Consider the following 27,961-nt stretch of genomic DNA (forward strand, 5'->3'; position numbering starts at 1 on the left):
AGGCAGGAATAGACAAGGCCAAACACATTTTGTGTGCTGATAATCAAATGAGCTGTCAGCTTTAATCCTTGTCTCAGTATGCCACCAAAGCCAGCCTGTTTTCAGGACACAATTGTTAAGAAAAGAACAGTGAGACCAGGATAGAATGGATAAAATGCAAGCACAACCCTTTGGCTGCATAAAATGTAAATACATTTCGAAAAGTCGATTGAATGTGGATAATATGCAAACCACCATCCAATAATAAAAACAAGAACAAATTCCAAGACAGAACATTGGCTAAGCTGCAAACCAAGCACAGCAACATGGGAAACACCAGCAAAAGCTGAACTCAAACCACCAGGTTGGTTGAGGGCTCTTTCATTTCCACAGCTGGGCTGCCTCCTGCCATTTCCATTTACCCAAACCACGATGATGCTGTGTAAAGATAAAAAATAGGGAAAGGCATGAATACCAATCCTGAGAGCCCAGGGGCTCCTCAGAGCAGTGGGCAGGCAGTTTCAGCAGAGCTGCCTCCTGCAAGCCCTGCCTCCTGTCCGTGGCAGCGAGCACTTACATTCACACTCGGGATATGCAATCCTTCCATCCAGGCACTGGGCTCTGAATTGCTCCCGGTGGGAAACGTGCTGGTACCCGGGCTTGCACTCAAAGAACACAGGGTGCCCCGAGCCATAGTGGGGGCTCGGCTGGCGGAGTGACTGCAGCTGGATATGGTTCCTTTCCATGGTGTTCCTATCCAGGACACAGCTCCCTGCAAAATATACTTCTGTTATTTGTCTGTAGATCTCACACTGGACAGATGATGCTCTGTTGGCCCCCTCTGAGTGCCCCAAGTGCCCTTTGTCCAGCAGTCTCCCAGCTCAGGTGTGCTGGGCAATGACTTCTTGGCAGGCACTGCCTCTCCATTCCTGCAGCTTCCAAGGGGCTCCCACAGCCTGGCTCTCAGCCAGGAAAGGCAGGGGCTTTCTGCTTCCCTTTGGCACTAAAAATGCAACAACAGAGCAGCAAAGCTGAAGAGGGGGTGACTTACTTCCTGGTGTGCACCGTGGGTACTCCAATGTCCCCTCCACACACTGGACTCTGAAGCTGGAAATACTTGTGTCTTCCAAATATCCTGCTTTACAACGGAATTCAGTGTAGTCACCCGATGTGGAGTACAGCTTGGTTTCTGCTCTCCATTTCAGTTCAATATTGTTTCTGTCCATATCTTCTTCTGATACCGTACAGGCCACTTTAAAGACCCAAGAGAAGAGTGTCAGCACTTCACACAGACACACCACATGTGAATGTTTTGCCCCTAGAGCCTCCTGAAGCTCTTCATTTCAAAAAAGCCTTCCAAGTATGTGCTGTGTCCCTGTGTGACTTGCAACAGAAAAGACATTCACATCCAAGCTAAAGGGAAACAAACAGCCCTGGGAGAAGCCTTGTCACACTTGACAGTCACACAGGGCAAGAATGAAGCACAGGAAGACAGCAGGCCCCACTGAACTTGCCCGAACCTTTTCTGAGAAGCCACCTTCCCTTCTGCTCAGTCCTTCTCTAAATTTGTTTTCTCATCACAGAGGCACCCCTGGCTTTCCCCAGCACGTTCTCCACACTCCACTCCTGCAGACTCATCCTCCTGGCTCTGAGCCTGCTGGGTGGAGGCATGTCCCCAGCTTCCCCTCACAGGGAGGCTTCAACCATCTCCTGTCCTTGGGGACCTGTTGGCAGCAGAGGGGACGACACAAGCTGACTTGAAGAAGAAACTCCTTTGGGGCAAAAGGAGCACTCACTGCCACTCTGCCCTGCCAGCACTGTGGCCCCAGCACCAGTGCTGCCCTCAGGGTCTGAGAGGAAGACAAGAGGAGCAGTCACACAGCTTTTGGCCACCCAGCACATGCTTCAACCTACCCAGGCAAACTGGAGGGTCTGTCCACTGCCCATTCAGACAGGTGATAGTTGGAGATCCTTTCAGGGTATAGAAATCAGGGCATTTGTATTCCACACTATCACCGTGCTGATATTCTTGCAAGGGGAAGACAAGAAGCTCTCCACTTTGAATAGCTGGAGGTGTGCCACATGTTCCAGCTTGTCCTGAAAGAAATTTCCCAATCAGAGAGGAAGTGCAACTGCAGAGAAGGCCTGGTCAGAAATACCACCCACACCATGTTGGCACTACTCAGAGAAGCAGAGGAAAGCAGAGAGAAAACCAAAGAGGTGGCAGGAGCAAGAGTTTCCCATTGCTCCAGTGTTCAGGCTCACAGCTGCCAGCTCAGCCCATCTGAGCACAGCTGAAGTGCTCGCAGCTGTCTGCAGGATTTCATCTTGTCCTGCAAAGGTGGCACTTGGCCCTCTTGAGCGAAGCCACCTGGGTCAGCTGAGCCCATGTGAGCAGAGCCCTGGGCCAGTGGCCTTGTCCTGAGTGTGCCAGAGCCATGGCAGCTGTGCACGGTGAGGGCACCGAGATGCTCAGTGACAATGAGGCAGCTTTATGCTGCTGTCACTGACAGGAGCCTGGAGGAGAGAGACAGAGAGAGAGAAATTACCTTTGCAAGTTGGCAGCTCTGTCCAGGTCCCATTCTGGCACACTACAGTGGAGGCCCCCGCCATGTTAAAATTTTTCCAGCACTGATACTTTGCACTCTCCCCTGGCACATACCGGGACTTTCTAATACCATCAATTCTACCACCAGCAATTTCTGGAGGAGGGTCACACGTCACATCTGAAAGAGACACGGCTGCCGTCACCTTGGCAGTTGATAAAATGTTCATCTATACAACAGAAGTGCAAGGAATGAGCCTTGTTCCCATTTTGGTACAGCTTTTCTGCCCCAGGTGGGTCTCAGGTGTTCACTATGGGGAAAGCAATGGGGTGTGGCAATGGCAACAGAACTGTTTGGGACTCTCAGGAGATGGCAGGCTCAACAGGAGTTTTTAGAAAAAGCCAGTGTTTCTGTACTTATGCACAAGAACCACACCAGCCTTGTCTCTCCCTGGGGAGCCATGGCCTTCCTGGAAACAGAGAGATAGCAGCCAAACTGATTCCCTGCTGAAGTGCATGGCTCTGGAGGGCTGGCCCTGCTGGAGGAGCTTGTCAGCCTGTGCTGCTCAGGGCTGGCTAAGCACAGCACCTCCACAGAGCTGCGCTCACCCTGCAGCCACAGACTGGGATGGGGGACTCTGGAGCACAGCTCCTGAGTGTTCCCTGCCGTGGGAATCATCTTTCCACTTGCATGGCCCCAGCAGATCTCACATGGTTTACACTGGGTCTCTGCTGGGGTCTGCACAGGTCAGAGTGGAGCACTGCAGAAGAAGAGCTGCTGCTGCTTCCATTCAGCTTTGAACACAGGAGAGAAGCCCTTTCATGTCTGTCCATGGAAGTCACTCTAGTGTGCACACCAGGGAAACAGCACACAGGAGAACGACAGAGCAGCACAGTGCAGGCCCTGCTGCCTCAGGAATGTTTTGCTAGTGATGGAAATATTCCCAGTCTTTCTAGAATATCAAGTTTAATGAAAGTGCTGTGCAAGGGAGCAATAGCGGGTTCAAATCTGGAGCAGCCAAACAAGTAAAAAAGGCAAAGTCTTCAGAGTCTTTAGGTGGAGAACTGGTTGCCTCTATGCTAACAGGCAAGGGGAAAGCACAGATTCTTACCTCTGCAAACTGGTGCTTGTGACCATTGGCCATTTGAACACAAGACGTAATCTCCCCCTGCCATCTGAAAATTGCTTTCACACTGGTAATACACTTTGGCACCAGGCAGATACCTCTCCTGAGGAGCGCTTGCAATGCGTGCATTGGGGATTTCAGGCGCAGCTCCACAGCTGACATCTGCAAAGAGGGGAGTGTGTAGTGAGCGGCAGAAGAGTCACAGCACGGCATTCCAGAGCTCCTGCTGAGCAAAAGCACTTGAGCAATGCACATCATTTTCTACAGGCAGAAAAGAAAGGTGTATTCTGATATATGGTTTATTCTGCAATGCTTCAGCACCCAGTATTTTTTGCCTCAAGTAACTAAAAAGAGAGAAGTCACAGGGATCAGCCAGCTGTGCTGCACGGCATCATGTGCCACCAGTTTGAAGAGCCAGATGATTTATTTACTAATTGAAGGTGCCTGTCAGCAACTGACATGCTTAGTGATGGGAAAATAAGATCCATTACCCTGCAGTTATGTGCTCCTTTGCAGCCAGCATACATTCCTCCATAATGTCTGCCTGCTTGATTTCAACAGAGTCAGGATTCAGCTACCAGCCCAGCCCACAGGGAGATGGTTGCTTTGCTGAAATACCCTGCTGCTGTTTCCCAGAAGCCAAAGAAATAGGTGTGGCAGCAGCCCACTCAAGATCACCTGTTGGCTCTATTGGCCTGACTTACCTGCACGCCCAAGTAAACATTATTTTAATTCACAACATGAAATGTTAAGAAGGATCATGGATTACTCAGAAGTAGAACCCATACCTTCACAGAAGGGTGGTGCTGTCCAGTTTCCCTTTCTGCAGATAATTTCAGGGGAACCAGCAATCAGGAACCCTGAATCACAGTGGTAGCGAATTGTTTCACCAGGCTCATAAGATTTCTTCTTTCTGCCTTCAAACCGAGAATTGGCAACTTTTGGAACACGTCCACATGGCATTTCTGAAAAGGTAACAGAAATCCAATGCTTGTGCTACTGTGATAAACATTGAAGAAGTTGACTTTTCCCACAAAACAGGTGCTTTAGAGAACTATTTCTAACATCAGCATAGTCATCTGCTGACAGTGGATTATATCATCATATAATTATAGTTAGTTAGTAATTGTATAAAAAGTAGAAGATCAAACAAGTCATTTCCCCAAATATACACACTTCAGCTACTGAAAAATCTCAAATCTGTTTCTAAACTTGCCAGAAAGTTTTACTCAGAGCTTTTGTCCCTTGCTACACTGACGTGATTTCCATCCCTGAGGCACCACAGCAGCTTTTAGTCACCAGTGGACTCTGTAGAAAAGAGATCCTCGGACCAGGAGGAAATGCCTAGGACTCACCTGGCAGAGAAATGAACTGAACTGCAAGAATGAAAGAATATGAAGGAATATTTAAAAACTAAGCTGCATTCAGAAAATCAGTTTTGCATCCAATCAGGATGTTCTGAGGACAGCCATGATGGAAGATAAGATTCCACAGCAAAATAGGGAGTGGAAAAACAGGCTTTTACTGATCGACCTCCAGTTTAAAATTATTTCCATTTCACTGCTAAATGCACGTCATAAAAAGTAATTTTTGATATTACCCAAGCATGAAGGAGGTGCAGACCATTTTCCCATAGAGCAAATTGTCTCTGTTGGTCCATCTAACATGTATCCAGGACGAGAAACATACTGAAATCTAGCACCAGCCAGATAAGTTGTTTTCCCTTCTCTTTCAATTCTAAACTTTGGATTTTCCAGCCTGGGAGCATCAGCACATTCCACAGACTGTGGTGGCAAACATGGTTTTTCTGAAAAACACAGACAACACAAATAATAATGCAAGACAATCAATATTGCAACTGTACCTAAGTAATAAATAATTTACAGAATACAGGGCACTATTTCAGGCTCCCAGTCAAAACGGAGACTCTGTTGTGCAATATCCAAAACAGAAAATAAGCACACAGCTCTTGAGGGAGTACCTGAAAATTGCATACACCATTCTGATAAGTCTGTGTAAATGAAAAGACTGCAGTTGTTTGCACCCTTTTTAGCAACTTCGTTTCTACTGCTTTCCTGCAGTTCCCTATTCAGGATAATCTTTGGTAAACAGCAGCCTCCTGCTCATGAGGACTGCAAATTAGTAATGCAGATATTCATAACAATATATGGGAAAATAAATGTGCCAGTACTGACCCACACAGTGAGGTGGTGATTGCCATTTCCCTTCTGTACAGGTTATTTCCTTTCTACCGACCAGCAGGAAACCGTCAGGACATGAAAAAGCCGCTTTACTCCCACTCCTGGAGCTTCTTCCCACTGTTGTCTGCTGAGCACCAGACACCTGGGGTGGAGGTGGGCACACACTCTCCTCAGCTAAGGACACGAGTTCATGTTACAACAGAACAAGGAGAAAGTGTCGCAGTTCAGGCAGAGATTACAACACAAACAACCAAGACAACTCTGGCGCTAGATAATTCTAATAGCTGTCTCAAGCTTTCATTAACACCATGATTATTTTGTTCTGCTTCTGAAACACCAGAGCTGCCTTCAGGTGCTAATTTACTTTCAGAGTCATAGAAAAGACAGTCACAGCTGTCTACACCAAGCTGAGATGGAGTTTCTTGTAGTCCCTCCTTTCTTTCTCACACAGCTGCACACTCTTGTGTGCTGTTCCTGTTCCTGTCTCTCTAATGAACTAGTTTAGGAAAACTGAACAAACATCTGGAGTTCTTGTTGTGGTTTTTTTTCTTCAGACTAAGCTGATAGAGGTAAATGAGAAAGCTAAAAGAAAAGAAAGAAATAGGCTAAAATTTTCCCACTCCAGGAATGAAGGACTCTTTCTGCCAAAGGCAAGAAAAAGGGAGACAGTGAGGTAGATCTGGGAGAGAGATCTGAGGAGTCTTTCAGAGCTTGGTTTCTTGCTTCTAGTGCTTCCAGAAAACGAAGGTAGGAACAGTGCTTGCCATACTTCTCCCACTTCCAGGCACTATTTCCCATAAATGTGATATAACCAAAGCAAGGAATGAAGCAATGTTTGTTTCATAACCACACTTTCCACAGACAAGATCCTGCTCTGCCGTGCATAAAGGCAGCCCTGAAGACCTTGACCTCTGGTGTGTGTTACATACGGGCAGCCTCCTGTGGGTCAGTGCTTTTTCACTGGCCAACTCAGCTTTTTTCTCATAGCTGCTCTAGGAAGCAACTGGAAAAATGGAGGAAAAAATAGAATAGAAAAATCTTGAAGGTTTAGAGGAAATAAAGGAACTTTGACTGGAGCTTGATGGGCTCTCTGTTCTGCATCAGGGTAAAGCCCTCTTGAAGACCTGAGCTTAAATTTGTCGTTGTGTCTTTTCTCACATCAGGAGTGCCAGTGACAACCATTCCAATTGTCAGAGTAGACAGCAGTCTGTCTTACTGGAGTGGTGCATCTCTAGCCCAGTTAACTGCTCAAGTGATGGCCACAACTATCCTTTAGCATATGATCAAGTAAACACTTCTATTTCAGCCTAGTGATACAGCAAGGCTAGGAATCTTTAATAATGAGCATTCATCATGTCTACATCAAAAGAAAAGGTGCAAATGTAGAAACACACCTGTACATGCAATCTCTGGTGTCCATCTCCCAGACACACAAGTTGCCTGTTTAACACTTTCATCAGCTGATGTACACCTGTAATGTATAACCTTATGGAACCCACTGTTCCTCCTTGACATGGGATACTGGACAGAGCGCACCAGCTCAACATCCTCTGGAACTACACATTGAGGGGATGCATCTGAAAAACAATAACAAGAGCTTAAAAAATAGATTTAGGTCTGACAGTACGCACTGATGGAGATATCATCAGTTGTACAGAAGTTCCACGTGAATTTGAGGAAGAACTTTACTGGGCAGGTGCTTAAGCAGGGAGGTTGGACCAGATGGTTGGACCACTATGGTCCATTCCAGCTTTACTCATTCTGTGACTCTGTGAGAAGGCCTAATCCACATAAAAGTGGTTAAGCTGGGATAAGCCTAACACATTGTGGCATAATTAATTATTTAATTGATTCCTTTTAGTTCCTTTTAATAATTGACTTTAACCCCCGGGCAAGTGCCTATTTCCTTCCCTTTACAAAACTGTAGATGCAGAGTCTTTCCAGGATGAAGGACATGCTTCCATTCAAAAGGAGTAAATGAAAACCACTTGGTCTTGATGCATGAAACTACAGCATGTCTGCCTACATACTGATAGCTGAAGTCCTTCAAATTTTGTATACAGTTATGTTCCAGTCCCAGCTGAAATCTTACGGAAACAGATTACCAGCACAAACAGGTAAAGGCTTCCATTCGCCATGCAGACATTTTATTTTCATCTCCTCAGTATTGCCAGAGCCTGGTTTACATCCACAAGTTACTTCATCCCCATGGGAATACTGGGTCTGCTCTGCCTGATGCAGAACAACGTTTGGGATAGAGGAAGGTGATTCACATGGTGTTTTGTCCTCTGTTGAAAAGAGCAGAAGTATTCCACAAGAATACAGGAGTCACATATCAATGGCTCAAAAAACTGAAATAAAAATAACTTTATTTGCATTTGGTCAACCAAACCTACACCCGCTAATTGTAGCAACTAAATTTCAACACAGCTGGAGTACATATCTTTTCTAGCCAGTTTGCTGAATTGCTCTCCTGTCTTTTCCCTTGTTTTTCCAACACTGGCATCATCCACAGGTAGTTTCAGTGGACAGTACTTTCCCAAACTCTTGGTACATAAACCATAAAGAGTAAGAAAAACTTCAATGAATTCAAGTCACCTGAATCACTGATTCTGATCAGTCAAAATTAGAACTGTCCATACACTTGCACATTTGTAATTGCCCTTTCAGTTAGAATTATTGCAAGAACTGAAACCCATTGTAAGGTCTCCTAGAGGAGTGCAGAGCTGTCAGCTCTCTGGGAGAACTGCAGTTCCTGCGTTGGGCTGGTGCTGCAGTGGTAGTGACAGCACAAGGGAATGGCTTCTTATGCAATTTTCTCTTATTATTTAATTACTTTGAACACAACATTACACCTGCAAATACATAATTTTAATTGTGAAGATATCTATGATGTAATAGCCTGCAGAGAATGACAGACTTCTCAGAAGCAAGTAAGAGCTGTGTAGATTACCAATGCAAGAGGGAAGAGATGACCACTGTCCATCAATACATTCTATTTCCTTTGATCCAACCAACTTCAGTTCGCTGTTACATTCATATTGCTTTGTGTCCCCATGCTGGTACTGTTCCACAGAGCCACCAACAACACTTCCATTGGTAATTTCAGGGGGAGGTCCACAGCCTGTGACACTCACTGAAATCAAGAGATGAGATCTGTGCTCTGAACTCAGCACTTTCACACAGTTATATGTTAAATACAATAGAAAACAAACTGAATGCATCATTTAACGTGAAGAAAAATCAGTGGAACGGGTTAAACAGGCATTGATTTATGTCTTTGAATAATATCTGGATTTCTGCTGAGCTGGAGATCACAAACAGATACACGTGACCCAGGCTCACTTTTGTCTCTCACTTCCAGCCACTGACAATGCCTGCTCTGAGAAAAGTGGTTGATAAAACCAACCCAGTTTTAAGGGAAAAGAACAAAAAGTGTTCCAAGAATGGTAACACTTTCAGGATTCTTAAAAGGAAATTGGTAATTCTGCAAGGAATAGCCTACATCCTAAAAACCACACAGCAATATACATATATGTGTATAAATATATATTTATATATATAAAAATATATTTAAATATATAAATATATATAATATTTACGTACACACACAGTATATTAAAGGAATTCCCTTTTGATGCAGTGAGTGGAACTCCTATTAAGGGAACTTAAAATGTTCCTGAGCTAAAGAGCCAAAAATATGAAATAGACTTGCTTTTAAATGGAAAAGAGGGTGAGAAAAAGCAGGATGACAGAGTAGAAATCATCATAAAAGCTGATTGAGTGGGAAGAAAGGGAGGTCCCTTTCTTCTCTCAAGTTTGTGGAAGTCTGTGCACCTCATGAGAGGCCTCAGCACCAGCACCACAAGCTCTTCTCAGATGCCAGGAAGTTGTGTTCTAAGCTATAAAAAATGCTGCATACAGGGGTATATATTGTTCCTTCTGCATGAATGTGCTCATCCTACTATATGAAACTAAGAATTTCACAGGAAAATCCTTCACTGAGGTTCTTTTGTTTGGGTTCAGCTCTGTGTCTTCACCAAAACTGGTTTTTTCCTTCAGTTTCATGTGATCAGAACAGAGCACAGGAAGCATTATCTGATGGCTATCACTATTAGAAAATGGCAAAGCTAGGACCTTTGGAATATAGTAAAAGAGGACACTACTCAAATTAATCATTGCCATACTGCACCTCAGTTATGCAGTTCTGAGCAATAAATTTTTTCAAATGTCGAAGTAAATAACCTGATTAATATTTTGTGCAAGCCATTTCCCAGCTCAGTTTCAGTCCTGCAGAGGGATTACCTTGGCACACTGGTGGTGATGGAAACCATCCAAAGTGGTAGCACTGGGAAGAGGCAGGCCCCACCCTTATGTAGTTTTTTGCACAGGTGAATTTCACGACGGCTCCACTGCGGTATTTGCCCTTTTTGGGAGAGAAATCCCCATTGCTCATCGGTGGCAGGGCACATTCGATTTCTGTGGAGAAAAAATGTTTTAATTCATAGTGGACAACCTACAGAAAGTAATGAAGTGCTACTGGTTAGAACAAAGCCAAAGGAAGGCCTAAAGAAAGAGGTTCACAGAGTGTATGCAGAGAGGGACACTGACTAGCAAACACAAAAATATTCACCACGACACTGGGTTGCTGGGCTCCATTCTCCGTTTTTGCCACACACTGCGGTATCAGTTGGCATATTATTTGTAGTTTTATATCCCTCCAAACATGAATACTCAATTGTATCTTCAGGCAAGAACACAGTTTTGTTTGTGTGGTGAATCAAAATGTCCCCTGGTGCTTGACATGATTCTGTAGAATAAAACCAAGTTATGATTTTATTTATCCAGAAACACTGCCCTTTGGAAGAATCATTCCTGGAGGTATATCTGAAACATCAATAATTCTACATTGTCAGAATATTGTTGTAAATATGCAGCATATTCACATATTATCTCTTGCAATAATCTTCCAAAATTGGTCGAGAAGTAATACTTAGGATAAATATTTCTTCCCTGGATTCAATTATTTCCTTTTTCTACATTTTATTATCATTATTATTAATTGAGGTGTCACAGCAAATGGTTTGTACTACTGTTCCCATGGTCAGTGTTGAGACAGAAAAAAGCTACAAAATAAAGGCAGTCAGAAATGAAAGGACAAGATGAAAGAGCAGCTAAAGTTGGCCAATATTATGACCAACATATAACCATATAAGATAAGGTCTCTTACTCTACTACCCCTGTGTTCAGGGGAGACCTATGGGTCTGTAGTTTGGTCACATTTAAATAAAGTTCTTGGCACAATGCCTTGGTCACAGATGTTGCTTCATAAATTGAGAGTAAATTTGGGCAAATGTACCTTGTATCAGGTAAGAACCACTGAAGAGGTCAGTGATTACATTAACTCAGTGCCAAAAAGATCCTTTACATTTTCCCTCTTTGCTGGAGCTTGAGAAAGATGAATCTCTTCATCTTTCCTCAAGGGAGGATCTGCCCTCTGAGTTTCCCTCTGCCCAGTAAGGAACCTCTACAAATCCAGGTGACAAATCTCTGAGGCCACAGGACACCATGTGTGCGGGACACACTGGTGACAATGACAGGGAGCTCTGAAACCTTTAGCTACTCACTGATGCACTTTGGAGGTGGAGTCCAGCCACTCTCCTGGCACTGTGTGTGTCCTGTTTCTTGTCCTTCTGGAGTCACAAAGCCAGTGAGACATTCATAGGCAATCGTCTCTTTTAAATCGAATATTTGCTTCGCCGAGCGCAAAAAGCCATTCTCAAAAACAATAGTCTGGCATTGTTCTGAAAGAGAGGGACAAGATTGCTTCCAAGTAAAGCACTGCTAAACTACATGCATAAAAATCGCAGCAGAAGGATGACAGCAGAAGCAGCAGTAGGATTTAGAAAAATTTTTAATACATGGTCAATTGAATACATTATGTTATTCCACACATTGTTAATAAATAATGTTTAATATGTTATTTAAATGATGGGAGTCTTGGTTGGATGTTTCAGTCTTATATTCTGGAAGAAAACTTTTGCAGCATGTTAAATTCTTTACTGCTGAATCATTCTGTGGAGTCTTCATTTTCAGAAATTACAGCTACAATGAATAGTTTTAGATAGAAAGCTCACCAAAATAGAAGCACACTCACTTTTAGGGGTACATCTCGGGGGAGGTGCCCAGCCATTCCTTGTGCACGTGACTGCTTCGTGCTGAGCTTGGTAGTTGCTGTAGCAGCCGTATCTGACTGTCTCACCTTCCTTGTAAAAAACATCCCGGCCATGGCGTGGGAAATAACCATTTTCCAGCTCACTGCTGGGACATTTTTCTAAAGAGGGGGGGAAAGTACATTTCTCTAAAAATAAGGGAAAGTACATTTAACCACAGAAAGTTTTTCAGCAAGAACTGAGGGAAACGAATCCTTAGGAAGCAGTACTAACAACCAGGCCTCCAGGCACCTTTCTGTAGCCTTGTATCGCAGGAGACACTCGTGTGCAAACCTGAATGAAAGCGTGCTTTGTTTCAGTGCCTTGTGATTGATGGACCACAGGAACAGAAGTGCAAGTCACCACCTAAAGTGATACGGGCTGGCCTAGTAACCAAAAATCTCTCACCTATTGTTCACAAGCAAGCTTGGCTCACTTCAGTTCTTCTCACATCAGTTGGGTCTGGTGTGTCTCTCAAATGCTGACATACGCCCAGAGTGAACCCCAGCGTTTGCCTCCAGGAGATTTTATCATCTCCAGGGAAGTGTAGCAGCCTCTCAAACCAGCTCTAGAGATTTTAGCAACAGCTTAGCATGCTGGCTCGAAGGCCTCTGTCCCCAGGAGCCCAGATGTCAGGCAGATGGCTGAAGGAATGTTCTGTTGTGTTATCTGAGTGCCTGCTCCTTTCCTCCAGGCAGGGCTCCACTCATTTCCTGCACTGAGCACCACTCCAGCAAGGGCAACAAGGAAAACAGCAAACTTTGGTCATCCACTTCTGTGCCCTAGCAGGAGGTAGGAACTTTGCTTTGACTGAGGATGTGTGAGAGGAGGCCTCATCTCGCTGCTTTAGATTAATTTTAAGTCCCATTAATTGTAAATCTGAGTCAGTGTATCTGGTTCTCTTGCTGCTACCATGATCAATTTCAGCTTATTGCAAAAGTGTGTCACCTTTCAGCTCTAAAAGTTTTCCAAAGGGACCAAGCAAGGCTCCTCAGAGAGGATGAAGACTGAAGTGCCAAAGTGCCCAAGCCACAGACGGGAGAATGTATTTACAGAGTAGAAACTCTGTGTGCAGCAGTGGAGCAGATGAAAGTAGATGCTTGCATGTTACCCAGAAGCCAGAGAAGAGGAAGCTTTACTATATATTTCCTATTCTAATGAATATTTTCATTAATTAAGTAAACAAGTAAAGAATCTGCAAAATCCAATAGCATCATTTCAGCGTGTTCCCACCTGACAGTTTGTGCTCTGCAGATAGGAAGAGAGTCTGGGTGCAGTTCCAGGGGTCACCTAAAGCAGTTTGACTTTCAGCAACTGTTTTGTCCTGTTTTCCATCAGAAAAGTCCTGCTGCACACACCTTTGATAAGTAAATCAGAACTGAGTATAAAGTGGAAATGTACTTACTCAGGCATTTTGGCTCTGGAGACCAGCCCCTTTCAGTGCAGGTACTTCGAACCCAGTAATGTCCAGTGGGGGTTGAATAGCCATCGAGGCAGCGGTAATCTATAGTCTGTCCAAATCTTTTGGGAAAGTAATAGTTTGTGTATCGCTCTTCATATGCTTTGCTTAACTTGCCATTTTCTATAGCTGGGTAGTCACACGGTTTCCCTTCAAACAGAATGTAATAGTAGCAATATCAACACATGTATGGCAAAAAGCTGAGGAGACAATTAAATCAGATTCAGCTTCATCATTTGAGTGTTTACAGAAATGGCCAGAACCAGGAGTGTGCACCCTGGCAGATCCTAAGGAGTGCAGGAACAATCACCTTCTGCTCCTGGGGTCTTTGTCAGTGCCTATAGCTGTGTTACTGCCCTCAATTCCACTTGCAATCAACAGAAATGCAGCCAGCATTCTCAGCAGACTCCTGAGGTGATTTGTGAGACCACAGGTTGGTATTCATTGTACAGTGAGATGACAGTATAGAGGGTCTTGATTAAATTTCCTGTTCTGACCATAAAGGGAGCCCAGTCTTCTGGCTCAGATGTAGAAACTGAACTGTGAACTCTTAAAATTGAGATGACTCCTGCCACCTCCCTTCATAACTTTTAGGATCCTACACCAAAAGCTCTTCCTGACTCTTCTCATTCTTATTTTAAAGCTGCAGCATTCTAATTTTCGTCTCATGGTTCCACAGAAGAACTGACCCTTTCCAGGGACAAGTCCAGGATAGAAGGAAGAGATTCTCAGAAGCTTCCATTCAAGTTTACTCATGTTCTTCCCAAAACCTTCTGACCCAGAGCCTACATGCCAGGGCAGAGCAGTTCACCCACTGCACAGACCATTCAATAATGAATGAAGTGGGCTCGGAATGACACCTGAATTTTAGAACCCAACTGATATAGAGAAAACATTAACTCACATACTAAAAGAGCATGTTTCAGAAATAGCTCAAATCATCTTATCCAAAGGCTCCTTTACAAGACTGATTTCATCATGGTTTCTCTCACATTCCAAGTTTCAGTGACCAAAAACCAAGGAGTGTTAAATTACAAAACTACCTGCTAATTTATATATTTATTTTTTTATACTGTGCCTACTGGGCAAAACAATCATTGCAGTTATGGGAAGTTTAACCCAAGAAAGAACTCATCAATCATCAAGAACGCCTTGCTTTGTTATCTGACGGGTTATAAAATAGATAAAATCCTGTGACTGTCCATACCACCAACTTACAACGCCAAGTAAAAATTTAAAGTAGCCAAAACCACAGGTAAACTCCCCATGTCCTCTAACTGTGACTGGAATGCCATTCCTCAGGTGGAGCACAAACCTTCCTGACAGTGAGCTGACTGTAGCACATTTGAACAGATTTGCAAATACAGTAAGAGGTAATATGTGTGTTAATAAACACAATGTAAATCTGGATTATACCAGATTGTTTTTACAGGTGATTTTTCTAAACCATCAAATTAAATTTTACACAGAAAACTACAAGCAACTATTCCATATCTAATGTTCCTCAAGTTCTGCTCTTAACTTCTTTTCCCTGAGATACTTCCAACAATTCTACATTGTAACTTCATTCATGAGAGCTACTTACGGACACAAGCTGGATCAGGAACCCAGCCATTCTTGGTGCATTCAGCTGTGTTTCTGCCAGTCACCACTTTAAAATGATACCCAGCATCACAGTCCACTGTGATTGTATTACCCAGTGTGTACTTGTCTTTTTGAGGGCTAAAGTTCCCAGAGGAAATTACTGGAGGAGAGCATATAATTTCTAAATAAAAACAGGGAGAAAAAGAAAAAGAAGAATATGGTTAAATTTATTGCATAAATTTTTGTTTTCATAGTATATTGGCCATAACTGCATAAAATGGTTAAAAAGATGTTTCTTAGCGCAAAGGAAAGGTTACATTTCTTCCTCACTCTTAGAAATGTATGCTTCTGTAAGAGAAGAGTGACAGCTCTTACTGATGGTTTGTTACTTAGAAGATTAAAACTAAAATGCAAAGAGAATGTTTGGAGAAAGAACTGGAAGCCATCAAACTGAACCTGACTAATTTTTTCCCATAGATCATTCTGCAGCTGGGTTTTGCTGAGCTCGTTTATGGACACTGTCCCAAAGGAGGGCAGTTTCATTGGCAGGTCCTAAATGCAGAAATAATTATACTTGACTGGGAACTGAGCATTCAAAGGTTGTATGATTAAGATTGGTGTCCTTCACTGACACTGGAAGTATTTCAACAACTGAAAAAGGTCAAGAATCTTAATCCAAAAAACTCAACATATTTTTATGCCCAGAGAAGTCAGGCAAACATATTTATAAACCAGAACCTGTCCTTTGGGGCTTTTTTATGTCTTCCTCCAGTTCAGAAAACATTACCACCACCCTGAGGGGGTGGGGATGACTGTAAGGTAACCACAGGTTGGTGCTGCTGTGGAGTGAGGGTGGGTGAATCAGTTTTCATGCGTGCCCTGCTGAATCCCCTAAGCCCAGTGATAAGCCCAGTGATAAGCCCAGTGATAAGCCCAGCAGGATCCAGAACCACTGTCTGAGTACACCCCAAGTAGCAGAGCCCAGCATATCACTGTCTAGAAGAATGTTTTGTTTGGCACTCCTCAAAAGCAGTATGTTGTTAAACTGTAGGCAATGCATAATAATTAGTATCATTACTAATCTTGAATCAGAAAGGTCAAAAACTGAGTGGGCCCTAAGACTGACAACAAGTCTTTATTTCTAAAGGAGTCTTTCTGGAAGAGGTCCCAGGAATGTAGGTGGTGCATAAAATCCTCAAATGTTGCCCTGTTGCCAACATTTTTTTTTCCAGTTTCAAGATTTTGGAAATTTTTTGAAGAAAATTCAAGGCACTGATAAATTCCCCAAAATTTCATCAAACTTTTTCAGTTGGAATATGACATGCATATTTGGAGATTTAATTCCAGCCTTTAAGTGCTGTAGTTGAATAAAATGAAAGCAAAATCCATGACCCATAGGGCTGATATCAAACAGGACTAGCCTCAGGAATAATGGATTTGCCACAAGAACTGCTCAGAAGGCATTTGAGAGTTAAAAAACAATAGGGAGCTTTAGAATTGTAAATATATTAATTTGTAGAGATTCACAACAAGATTCTGGTTTTGCTACTGCTATTCATGGAAAACTCTAATTCAGTTCTTTGGTCCCCTCAACACTTAATCCTTCCAGTCTTCATGGATGGATTTATTTTGTTATGAACGAACTTACTAATCTTGAAAATTACTTCCAAACACAACTAAAGTGCCAAACCACTTTAGGCAAGACTAACCAGTGCAATAGGGAGGTGGATTCCATCCAGATTCAGTGCACAGTGCATCTGCTCTGTTACCATATTTGTATCCTTCTTCACAGAAAAACTGCATTAGTTCATTTTCCTTGTAAGACCTCTTTGGAGAACGAACATATCCATGCGGAATATCTGACACATCACAGATAATTTCTGAAATTGAAACAGAAATAAATCCAGGTATTTTAATTTTTATTTGCTAAAATAGATTTATATGACAATAAAATTTAGGGTTTTTTTTGTTTTGGTTTGTGTTGGCTTTTTGGTTTTTTTTTGGGGGGGAAGGGGGTGGTGGTTAATTCGAATTCACAAAAACTTTTGCATTTGGAAGCTCTTTAGAACTTATTTGATAACTTACTGGATTCTGGGTTCCAGGTGGAAAATGTGGTGTAGCACAGCTTCAATTGCAAATTGGTTCATGAGACAGACTTCGGGGCTTTGCTTTGAGCTTTAATGGATTTAGAATCAAGAGATAAGGCAGAAGACATTCCAAAATAGACACTAGGCTAGCTGAAATCTAGGATTTTCTATTTTTCAGATAATTTCTTTGTAATTTCCAACAAACCTAATGTGCCTCCAGTGGGGCAGGCAGAAGTAAAGATGATGGAACTGGACCTTTCTCACTGGCCACCAGCCACATGGTGAGAAGCAATGAGCATGAATGGAAGTACAGGAAATAGCACTTCTACGTTTTTACTAAAGAGAGTTCAACCACTGCAGTGGGTGACCCAAAGGAGCTGCGGGTCTCCATCCTTGGAGATACCAAAGCTGACTGAACACGTCCTTGAGCAACTTGGCCCAGCTAATTGCTTTGAGGGACCTTCAGAAGTCCCACACGGCCTCACTGATCCTGGGGTTCTGTAAAAGCTAAACATGAATCTTCCATATTTTCCAAACACGTTAGTGTGAGGAAAGAAAAATCCGACTTTTTTTTTTGGTATTTTATATACCCTAAGAATTAAATCCTATTTGTTTACTAAACTTGGTTCACACAGATTCAAAGTTGTTTCTGATTATTTTGGTTAAATCAACACTAAAGTGGGTGACTCTTATGCAGACATATCAAAGAATTTGATTGCAGCCTGCCAAAACATACAGCTTGTAGGAAAAATGTGGAACAAACAGATGGTCTATTATCATTATATTAGTATCCAGTGCTATTATATTTCTCTTTCTTATCCTGCTTTTTCATATATGCAGTGGAGATTGTTCACAGACAAACTATGCTTAATTGCTGTGAAATGAAGTGAAAACTTTGTGGCTTCCCATATGGTAACCATGATTTAGGAGTCTGTGAGAGCAAAGCTTCTTAATGACACACAGTAAATAGTGTCCTTTTTACCTTTGCACTGAGGCACATCGTTACTCCATTTTCCATTAGCAGAGCAAACGATTTCTTTAGCTCCAATAAGTTTGTGTTTTGCGTTGCATTCAAAATTTACAACCTGGCCAAAGGAATATTCTTGGCCTAGCTCAAATCCACCAGTCATAATTATCCTTCCATTTTCAGGTTCTTGTACAGGCAAACACTTTATCACTGGAAAAACAAAACAAGGAAAGGGTGAAAAAAAGTAATTTTGACGTCTAGTCTGTAAAATAAGCTGATACACAAAAAAGTTAAAATACAGAAAAATCACTGTAATTTCCTTACACATTTAGAACATATACACACTAGCTATGTATCCAGACACCATTTGCAGCAAGTGTAAAACAAAGTCCTAAGCAAAAAGACAGTGACATAGGAAGAAACTTTCAGACCCTCTCTCATCATCCTCTTCTCTGCCCTTGAAGACAGAGCATCCACTGAATTAGATGACCTCACCCAATCTAAATTATCCTAGGATCCTGCATTCTATGTATGGTTAGCTGCACCTTGACTGACACCATTAAAATTTGCCAAAATCAGTTGGCTTTGTTTGGAGTTGTGCCAAATGGAGTCTGCTTTGGACAGACATCTGGAACAGTGCGGCATTACACACTGCCTACAACAGTTCAGTTATTAACTAGAATTCTAATTAAGGATATCAGAGCAATTGTATTACTAAAGTAAACACAGTGGCAGACATTAATTAGAGCTCTTGTACCTCCCAATTTTGTACCTGCAGAAAAAAAAATTAACTTATGTCATCAGATATGTCTTATTGAGGGGGGAAATGACTATCAAAGCTCATTCTTAGATATTCACATGGATATCATTGAACAAGTACAAAAGTGGCTTCTGTTTTGTCCACCAAAGCTACATCTCTCTGACATTTGCCATCTTGCCTTTTCCATGAGCTCATATCCTGTCTCCTGGATTCTTCACATTTAGGACATTCTGCAAATTCTTTCTTCCATGGGCAATTATATTTCAGTGAAAACTCAACCATGACAGAAATAACTTAGGCAGACTTGAAACTGAAGTATCTCAGTGAGACATGACAAAAAATGTTGGAAACTCTTGCTCCATATGGTGCAGATAGACCTCAATACCTAAGTGTGAGGGCCCTCAAAATCCAATAAACTAAATGCAAAGTATCTAAATCCATGGAAATATCAAAGTACAGACAACAAGCTCTAGTCAAGATATCTGCTTTCATTTGTTCTTAGACACCCTTTCCAGACATCAGATGCTTAATCTGAAGAGAAATGTCACTGCTGTCCACACATGTTAAAATAAAAAAAATAAAAATCATCTCTGTGAAGAATAGGAACATTATTTTCTTGATCATTCAGGTTTGAAACTGGTGAAAAGGTTTATAGAACCATCATCTGCACCATCCAGTCCATTAAGTCGTGATGTCTGTGTCCCTTTTGCTCTCACTCTTGCTCACTGAATGTATTCCACAGTATGCTAACAGGGAGACCTTAACAAAAATCTCAGTGCTTAGGATGTTCACAAGGATGGAGGAGGAAAGTAGCTAAAAACACACATGCCTTCACAGTGGTTTGAATTCATCACCCCAAATGTCATTTGCTACCATGTTTTGCAGGCAGCTACTCTATCAGGCCTGTTAGGTGAGGGACAGCTTTAAGCCAGTCTGGAAGTGACAGGACTCCACTTGGTGAAGTGTTTTGAACAAAAACTCGCTGGACTAAAAGAGTGAGCAGTCACTGTAAGAGCTTCACTGCTGCCTAACTTGAATTTAAACACAGGTGAGTTAATACTTGTAAAGCAATCACAGACTACTTTAGATAGTATCAGACGGATAAAAAGACAATTTGGTAGAGAATTAAATGTCAAACTCCATTTACCTTCGCAGTGAGGGATGTCATTGCTCCATCCATCTGCCTGACACTCACGGTAATTCCTTTGGCTGAGCATCTGGTATCTTACCAAATAAAAAATAAAAAATGCTAAAATACAGTTTCATTATGTGACAGAAACAACAGTGCTGCTGTTTTTGAAGCAAAGGAAGACAGCTTCAGGTGTTCCAGCACAGAATAATCAAAATGTGACAGCTCTGGGCAGTTCTTTACCTGCATTTTCCCTATTTGCTTTCTTGTATGTGCATATGGGAAAGCATAAAATCAAATCAGAGAGCAGGAAGGAATGAGGAAGAAAGCTTCTTCATGACAGAGATAGCAAACTTTGGCTTCATAACAAATGCACTCAGAGGAAGGACAGCTACTCTGAAATGACAGTGAGGAACTGAAGGGATTAAGGAGAATATTGATTTTGGCACTCTCTTTGTGGAACTCAGGCTAGATTCCAGTAACATAACAACTGCAAAAGCACGGCTAAAGCACTGTACCAAAGCTGATTTCCTTTTCAGGAGGAAAATATCCAGACACAGGCACAGGAGCTGGTATTTGACTTGCTGCAGTTTTCACTGGAGAAGATGGATAGAGAATTTCTTTCAAGAATTCAGTGAAGACAGGTTAGTGACTCTGCCAGAAATGTCTTCCTTCAAACATTTTTTACAACACATAAGCAAGCATTAAATGTTAGTAAGCTGTATTACAGATAACAAATCTATAACTGACAGAATAATTAACACCTTATATTAATCCTCATGCATTGAAATAAATGAGTATTACCCATCATTACATCTGTACTCAACTCTGGCACCAAACACAAACTCAGTTCCACTGGTAAGTTCAAAGAAACCAAACTCAGTGTCTCCAGGATGTCCACAGGGCTTATCTGGTTGGAAAAAAAAGGGAAAAAGCCTTACTTAGACCATACATAGGAAAGTGAAAATGAGAAAGACAGCATTTTTCTAGTGATTAGTAGTGAGTATTGATCTTTGGGGGCTTTCAGAAATGTTCAGCATAAGTTTGATTAACCTCTCTTTTTTTTCCACTGTTTTCATAGTTTTGAATGATAACACACTGGCTTATTTAAAAAAAACAAGCAAAACCAACCTACCTACAACAAACCCCAAAAAACAAATCATCATGTTTTACTCCTTTAAAAAGGCTGAACTCATATTCAATTTTATGACAAATTTATGGCAATTTTCATACAATTTGTGATATCATCTGGTCCAAAGCCTCCGCTAGAGAATCCATCCATGATTTAGAAGTGAAATTTCCTCCGTCTGCTGGAGATCATTCTGAGTGAAGTGGGGCGATCTAAAGCCACAGGAGTTATTTTAGTCTTTAGTGCCTGCTGCTCAAAGCTCCCCACAGGACCTTCCTTATGGCCTGGCCCTACCTCTTTGCTTTGGATTCCCAAAAGAGTGGCAAGGATGAACCCACCCTCTCTCTCACTCATCCCCTTCTGATCTCATAATATGGACTGCAAAATAAACTGCATAGCTGAAACTTATTACCCCTCGTCAGCAGAAGGGGTAATATTTATATAATTTATATAATTTTAAAAACATATAAACGGTTTATAGTATATAAATAATTTATAATATATAAAATAATGATTTCCTGATTCTTTCAAGCAAGGCAATTTAATTCTTGGGGGCTACCAACATCCTCTGTTTTTACCAAGGAAGTTGTGTTTGAGCAGGCCCTAAACCTGCTCCAGAGGGGGTCAGAGGAAATGGAAACTCCTGATCAATGTTTCTGTCCCTGTCCTGCCAGGGGACCGTGTTCCCCCAGCCCGTGGCACAGCACCCCCTCCTCTCTCCCCATGTGTTCCTTGCCGGTGGCAGCAGCTGCTCACTGGGTGGCAGCATTTGCTAAAACATGCTGCAAACCACACCAAATTTTGTACAGGCCCGTGTTCACACAAGGAAATCCAAACACTGAGACGGAGACTAAGACAAATGCAAAAAAAAGCTATTAGTAGTTTATTCATTCTTACTCACGGTGTGTATCAATCTCTGTTTGAACAACATCAAAAACTTATATTTGTTTTCTCAAATCAAGTATTTATATTGTACTTGTAAAAATTTTGTATGTTGGATACACAGGCATAATTCTTTGTTTCTAAAATTCCTTTGTGTTTAAAGCTATTTGTTACAGAAAAGAAGTAGCTACTGACTAATGATAACAAACTTCAATTTCTTCAGTAATGAATTCTGTATGAGGGCATGAGATACTTGAAAACTCTCAGCACAGCATGCTAGAGATAATAAATTGCAGCTCTCATCCTAACTGTGAATTACAGCTTAAAAGAAAAGGCAGGGAAAAATAATTTCCCACTTGCAAGAAATGATATCTTTCACAGAACTACTTGAATAAACTTCACATTCAGAAGCTAGGTTTGAGCTTTATCCTGCTTAGACTAAAAAATTTTGAAAGCAAGCTTCTAAGAACTTAATAATTGATTTTAATAATGTAAATTTGGTTAATAAGGCTGGCCTAGAATAAGATATTCTGCACAGAAAAAAAAAAATCTTTTGATCTGGAGAAAAGGAACTTTAAAAAAGTTGCCTCATGCACACAATCTTTTTAGGGTGATATTTTAAAGACTGCAGGAACAAGCAATTTACAAGCTAAGGTACAATTTCATATTGGCATCATTGGCAAGGAATACAGTCTGCCAGAACAAGTGTCTGCAGATACTTCAGCATAAATACTTACTTTTGCATTCTCTCACTGGGGCCAGCTGCTTCCACTCTCCATCCAAGCACTGAAACGCAACCCTTCCAATTTTTATATATCCAGGCCGACAATTGTATGTTGCTTGAGTCCCATGTGGATAGGGAGGCTTGTCCCATCTTTTAGCAGGCACTTCTTTTACCCTCCTAGGAGGGGGCTCTTCACAAGCTAAAATTTTTAAATAAGATCACTGGTGACTGAAGTACACGCTACAAACACCAAAACAATCTCGCAATAGGAAATGTAGCAAGAAACCCTGGGGCTATTTGTGACCAAAGCAGCGTGTTTTCTACTGAATCAGCACAAAATAGGGAACTGCCAAGGATGCACATTTTGTAGGAATGTGAACAGACATTTAGAAGGACACAGGAACAGCCAGCACCAAGGAACCACCCTGGACAGTGACGGTTCATGAAACAGATTTTAGCTACAAAGCCTGAGAGGAGATCAGTGCCCTGGTTCCAACTGCAGACACCTCCTACCCTTCCATCTGCAGGAGCTGCTCAGGCCTGTCCTTCCCCTGCCACAGAGAACAGCTCTGTGCACTCCAGAGTTTCCTTGCAAACTATTGTCTTCTCCAGCCACCACTACCTTTACTGACATTATTTCACGTGTCATTTGATTAAGTTCTGCCAAACCTCTCACCTTTACATTGCCTGAACTCTCTCCAGGCTCAGATCACCTGATATTCCAAAACTTAATTCCTCTTGTTCCTTACTTACATGTTTCTTATTACACAAAATAATTATTTCTGGGTACTCACTCTGATCTTTAGCTTCCAAGCATTTTGACTCAGTTTGGGGAGGGGATGGTGGTGTCTGGTATTTCTTATTAGCTCAATATTATGCAGTCCTTGCCCAAAAGCTCCTTTCTGTGCCTTCTTTAGTGCACATGAAATGTACTGCCAAGTCCATAAAACAGCAACAAATTAACCTGAATTAACTTTATTAAGAAGTTCCTCAATACCTTGAGAATGAGAAAAGTCAGACTAAAGGGGAAAGAGGCAAATGTTGGGAAACTGAAAGACTGAAAATGAAAGACTAAATGATTTTGTCAAGAAATAATTGCCCTACTTTCAGAGATTAATTTTTGGTGCTTGGGAGACTGAAATGTCCACATTTTAGAAGCTGAAGCTTCACCCAGTGTAACAGAGCCTGAACAGCCTAGGTAATTAAATGCAATGAACTCTTGTTTTCTGTCTGAACAGGAAAGGTGAGCATTCATCAGCAATAAATAAAACAAGCCCTGAGAAATAAAGCCTTGGAAATGGAATGAAATCTCTGTATGGAAATTAAATGGGAGAAGAAACATCCACCAGGGAAGGAAATCCCTTGGTGAGTAGATTCATTACCCAGCAGAGACCTGGCACAGTCATCCTCTCCCAGCTTAGCTGTAAGGCCACGGGTTGGAGAAAGCAGCAGTGTTCTCACTGAAACCTCCCTGTGGGTTGTCCAGGTGCTGCCTGGAAATAGAACTATGGGAAAAATCTTTGGGATCTTTCCTCATGTGAGGGGTGTGGAGTTAAAGCTCACTGAACTGCACTGCAGAGATCACACCACACCATGTAGCTCATATGGAAGAGGGTGTTTTTTATCTGCTTACTTTGTGTTAGAAATCCCAAAGTGTGGAAAGTCAGTTTTCTTGAGTTTACAAAGTTTACAAAGACCCTCAAGAACTAACTTGTATTTCAGTCAGGGGAGTACAGACCTTAAATTAGAGGCGTAATTTTATAAAATTGTTTTTAAAATGGGAAAAAATGATTTGTTGCAAGAAAAAACCTGTATAATTTTAAGTGTTCTGTATGGCATTTTGAAAATACAAAGAATGTTATTTGTGAGCTCTAATACCGTTAGTTTGGCTGTTTTAAGTAGCCAGAAGAATTAGACAAGCTTTGACAATACTGCTGATGTGCTAAACAAAGAATGTGCCCACACATTCATGTTTGCTCCAATTACTTGGATAAGTATTCTCCCTCCTATGAATGATTACATCTGAAGAAAAATTATTGTCTCTGTGCACTAGAGGGTACTAGGCTACTCTAAAAAACACAGAAGAGACATTTTCAGCAAGAAAAGACATATTCAAATTCTAACATTTTTTGCAAAATATAGGAATAAGCAAAATGAACAGGATTCCTCTAGTTGGTTCTTTAAAGTGTTTACCCAAATGTTCTTTGTAATGATGAGAAAAAGAATGCTTTTAATTCCACATATTTTTAATTAGATCTTATCTGAATAAGCACTTTCAGTTTGCAAGCTGAGAGCACACACTGAAATCTATAATTTAAAAAAAAATAGGCTATTGAGTCCAGGGAGAGCTTCTCTATTCCTCCCTCTGAATTGTATCATATTTTTATCGTCTATTGTGCAGAATTCAGCCTCTTAACTCTTCCTTGCTTACATTAAACTCCCCCCCAAAATGAAAGATAATCTCCTTGGTCTCTTCACCACGAGCAAGATGTGCTGGGTCTTGCTGGGGTTTATCTCAACTCTTCCCACTTCTGCCCTGATGTTAAAGTATGTGTTACCATCAAGTGTCAGAGTATGTATATGTATATATATATATATATATGTGTGTGTGTGTGTATGCAGTTTCTCAGTGGCTTGAGGTGAAGAAATCTTCTGGCAGGTTGTACTTCAAAACTATACTAATTCCACCATGCACTCACCAACACTGGAGGGGTTTATTTCTATATTAAAAAGCATGCACTGAATGGATACCTTCAAATCCCTTCCTGACAGACCAGAAGAGCTGGAATTACTCATTCACTATTTACGTGTGACTTGACCTCAGTTAGAAACAGCTCAAGCTGCTTTTTTTGGCCAACAGTATCAGCTTCTACAAAGTACAAGCACAGTTACAAATCCAGGTACAAGTGGCTTTCAGTCCTTGTGCAAAACCCAGCTCTCAGAACAACTCTCACAGACTTTCAGCATGAAGCTTAATCCTGCATGACCCATGGTAATAGTTGTCCTAGATAAATAAAATTTTGCTACATTCACATTTCTTCCTAATCTCTGTGACGTAAAAAAAGCATTGTGAAAACAAAGTGCAAATTCAGGCAAACTTTTGTTTCAAATTCCAGGACTTTTCTGCACTTCTTTGCAAACAAATTAGATTGTTAGTTACTTTGAGGCAATCTTTAATTATATTTAATTAAGATAGGACATTCCTTTGATTTCCTGATTTTTCAGTTTTTCAAAGTAAAATCCATTGGATCTTTTTGATTAATAAGGTCTTCATAACTTTCAACTAAAATTAAAACCAACTTGAACCAAGCTAAAACATACTTGCTCAAAACCACACAGCACCCTGTGCTGTGCACCCCTTTGCACTCCATGCAAAGAAACTCGGACATAAAGCAAGGAAATTAAATAACTAAGGATACACTAAATAATATAAACACAAACCAGGAAAAATACATTGAACAGAGAAACAGAAAACACCAGAGCTTTCTTAAAAGCTACCTCTTTAAACATGAAAAAGCATATCTGTATATATTTATCTCCTTTCCTAGACTAAAAGCAGTCAGTCAATAGGTATATTAGAAGCTTTTCAGTCAATGCAGTAATCATTCATCTTCCTCAGATCACCTCACAGGTTATTCCAAATAGAAACAAAATATTCCATAAATATCCATTTTGATTTTAATCTACCAGTTTCTTGCTGGTTTTAGATAGTAGAATAATTAGCCAACATAATAATAGAAAATGAGTTGTCTGGCTCCAGTTTATAGTGATATCAATCATTAAAAAAATTATTAACAGCAGTAGTTATGCAAATAAATAGGTGAAAGTAATCCTATGACAGGATACTAAATACTAAAGGTGCTAAATGCTGCCATAAGAAACATCAATTATTGTCAGAAGTTCATGAAAAAACTCACAATGCCTTTGCACATTGCTTTAGTTACCACTTCCACACACACTGCAAGACAGGAGTTAAAGTTTACCTCTTTGTGCAGCACAATGCATCCAACAAAACAGCAGAGCTGCGTAGCCCAGGAACGACATTCTAGAGATTCAAAAACTCAGCAAACACATCCACGATTGTAGCCTACTTTTTTATTATTACTTGGTGTTATTTCCACTCCTTTTTACTTAACTGGTCCATGGACTGACCTTGCAAAACATTTATACTCTGATTTCAGCAGTCACTTCCCCTAAACCTCTTGCAACACACAAGTGTTTCTTTTTTTTAAACCCGCTCTCTAAACCTTGCTAAATGAATAAATAAACAAATGCCTGGCAATTTAGGTCGACACATTCCTTTCCCTGTGGTCTGCTTGTTTTTACATCACACTTTTTTTTCCCATATTTATCCCTTCCATGATCATACAAGGTTATGTCTTTTGATATCTAAAAGTTGTACAAACAAATTATTCTGCAATTCCTTGTGTTTCATATGCTTAGTTAGAAAACAAATTCATGTTAATTGTGTGTAAAAATGAACTTCTCTACACGTATAACTCAAAAGACACGTTGCAAACAATGAAAATAAAAGCAGACAAAAGTACAGAGTGACTTTGGGGTCACTCATTGGTTCTTATAGAGGATGACCAACTACCCATAGCAAAGGAAATGTATTTGGTCATATTCCTCAATATAAAAAACCCAGGTGATGTTGAAGGACTTTGGTATCACATAAGAAATGATAAGATGGAGAAGATTTGAATGGATTGTAAGAGAGATAATGAGCTTTCCAAAGAAAAAATTAAAAATATGGAAAAAGAACTGCATGCCTAACAAAGGAACTTCTCATGGGTTCATATAAGCAACCGTCCTATCAACAGTTTCATGAAATGTCTTGGCTTTACAAATGTTCTCCAGCGGAAAAGTAGATCATATGAAGAGAATTGAGACTGAGAATTAGGGGGAAAAAATGTAATAGTGCAAAGTGCTCACAGGAGCTGGACATACAACAGCACCAGGCCAGAGGCCCCACAGTGGTGATCTCTGACTGGCTGGAGTACACACAGATCCATTTGTATATGTTCCCAAAAACCCAGGTAACATATCCGTAAAAATCACTAGCTTAGTTAGGGTGCTGCCAGAGGATAAAAACAAGTGTCTACCGAACAGATCTCAAATTGAACCTCAATTCCACAGCATTTACAGCAGTTAGAACTTTTTCTCTTCTTAAAAC

At 41.2% G+C, this 27,961-nt stretch overlaps 1 protein-coding gene across 1 annotated transcript; it reads right to left on the bottom strand.

The window, feature by feature from the left end:
* Nucleotides 1–27: 27 nt before the first annotated feature.
* Nucleotides 28–26,937, bottom strand: CFH (complement factor H). Its single transcript, XM_063407702.1, has 24 exons — nt 26,769–26,937; nt 22,799–22,984; nt 20,855–20,960; nt 20,069–20,145; nt 18,177–18,371; nt 16,817–16,987; nt 15,109–15,288; nt 13,470–13,673; nt 12,010–12,186; nt 11,480–11,656; nt 10,486–10,662; nt 10,158–10,331; nt 8,806–8,988; nt 7,958–8,140; nt 7,247–7,429; nt 5,847–6,026; nt 5,252–5,458; nt 4,440–4,616; nt 3,637–3,813; nt 2,529–2,705; nt 1,894–2,076; nt 1,031–1,231; nt 557–751; nt 28–417 (listed from the first exon to the last, which is right to left on the bottom strand). The coding sequence occupies exons 1-24, from the start codon at nt 26,827–26,829 to the stop codon at nt 398–400; spliced, it is 3,951 nt and encodes a 1,316-aa protein (XP_063263772.1). The 5' UTR covers nt 26,830–26,937; the 3' UTR covers nt 28–397.
* Between the last annotated feature and the right edge of the window lie 1,024 nt (nt 26,938–27,961).

This window comes from Prinia subflava, chromosome 10, assembly GCF_021018805.1.
Source record: "Prinia subflava isolate CZ2003 ecotype Zambia chromosome 10, Cam_Psub_1.2, whole genome shotgun sequence".
Lineage (NCBI taxonomy): Eukaryota > Metazoa > Chordata > Aves > Passeriformes > Cisticolidae > Prinia > Prinia subflava.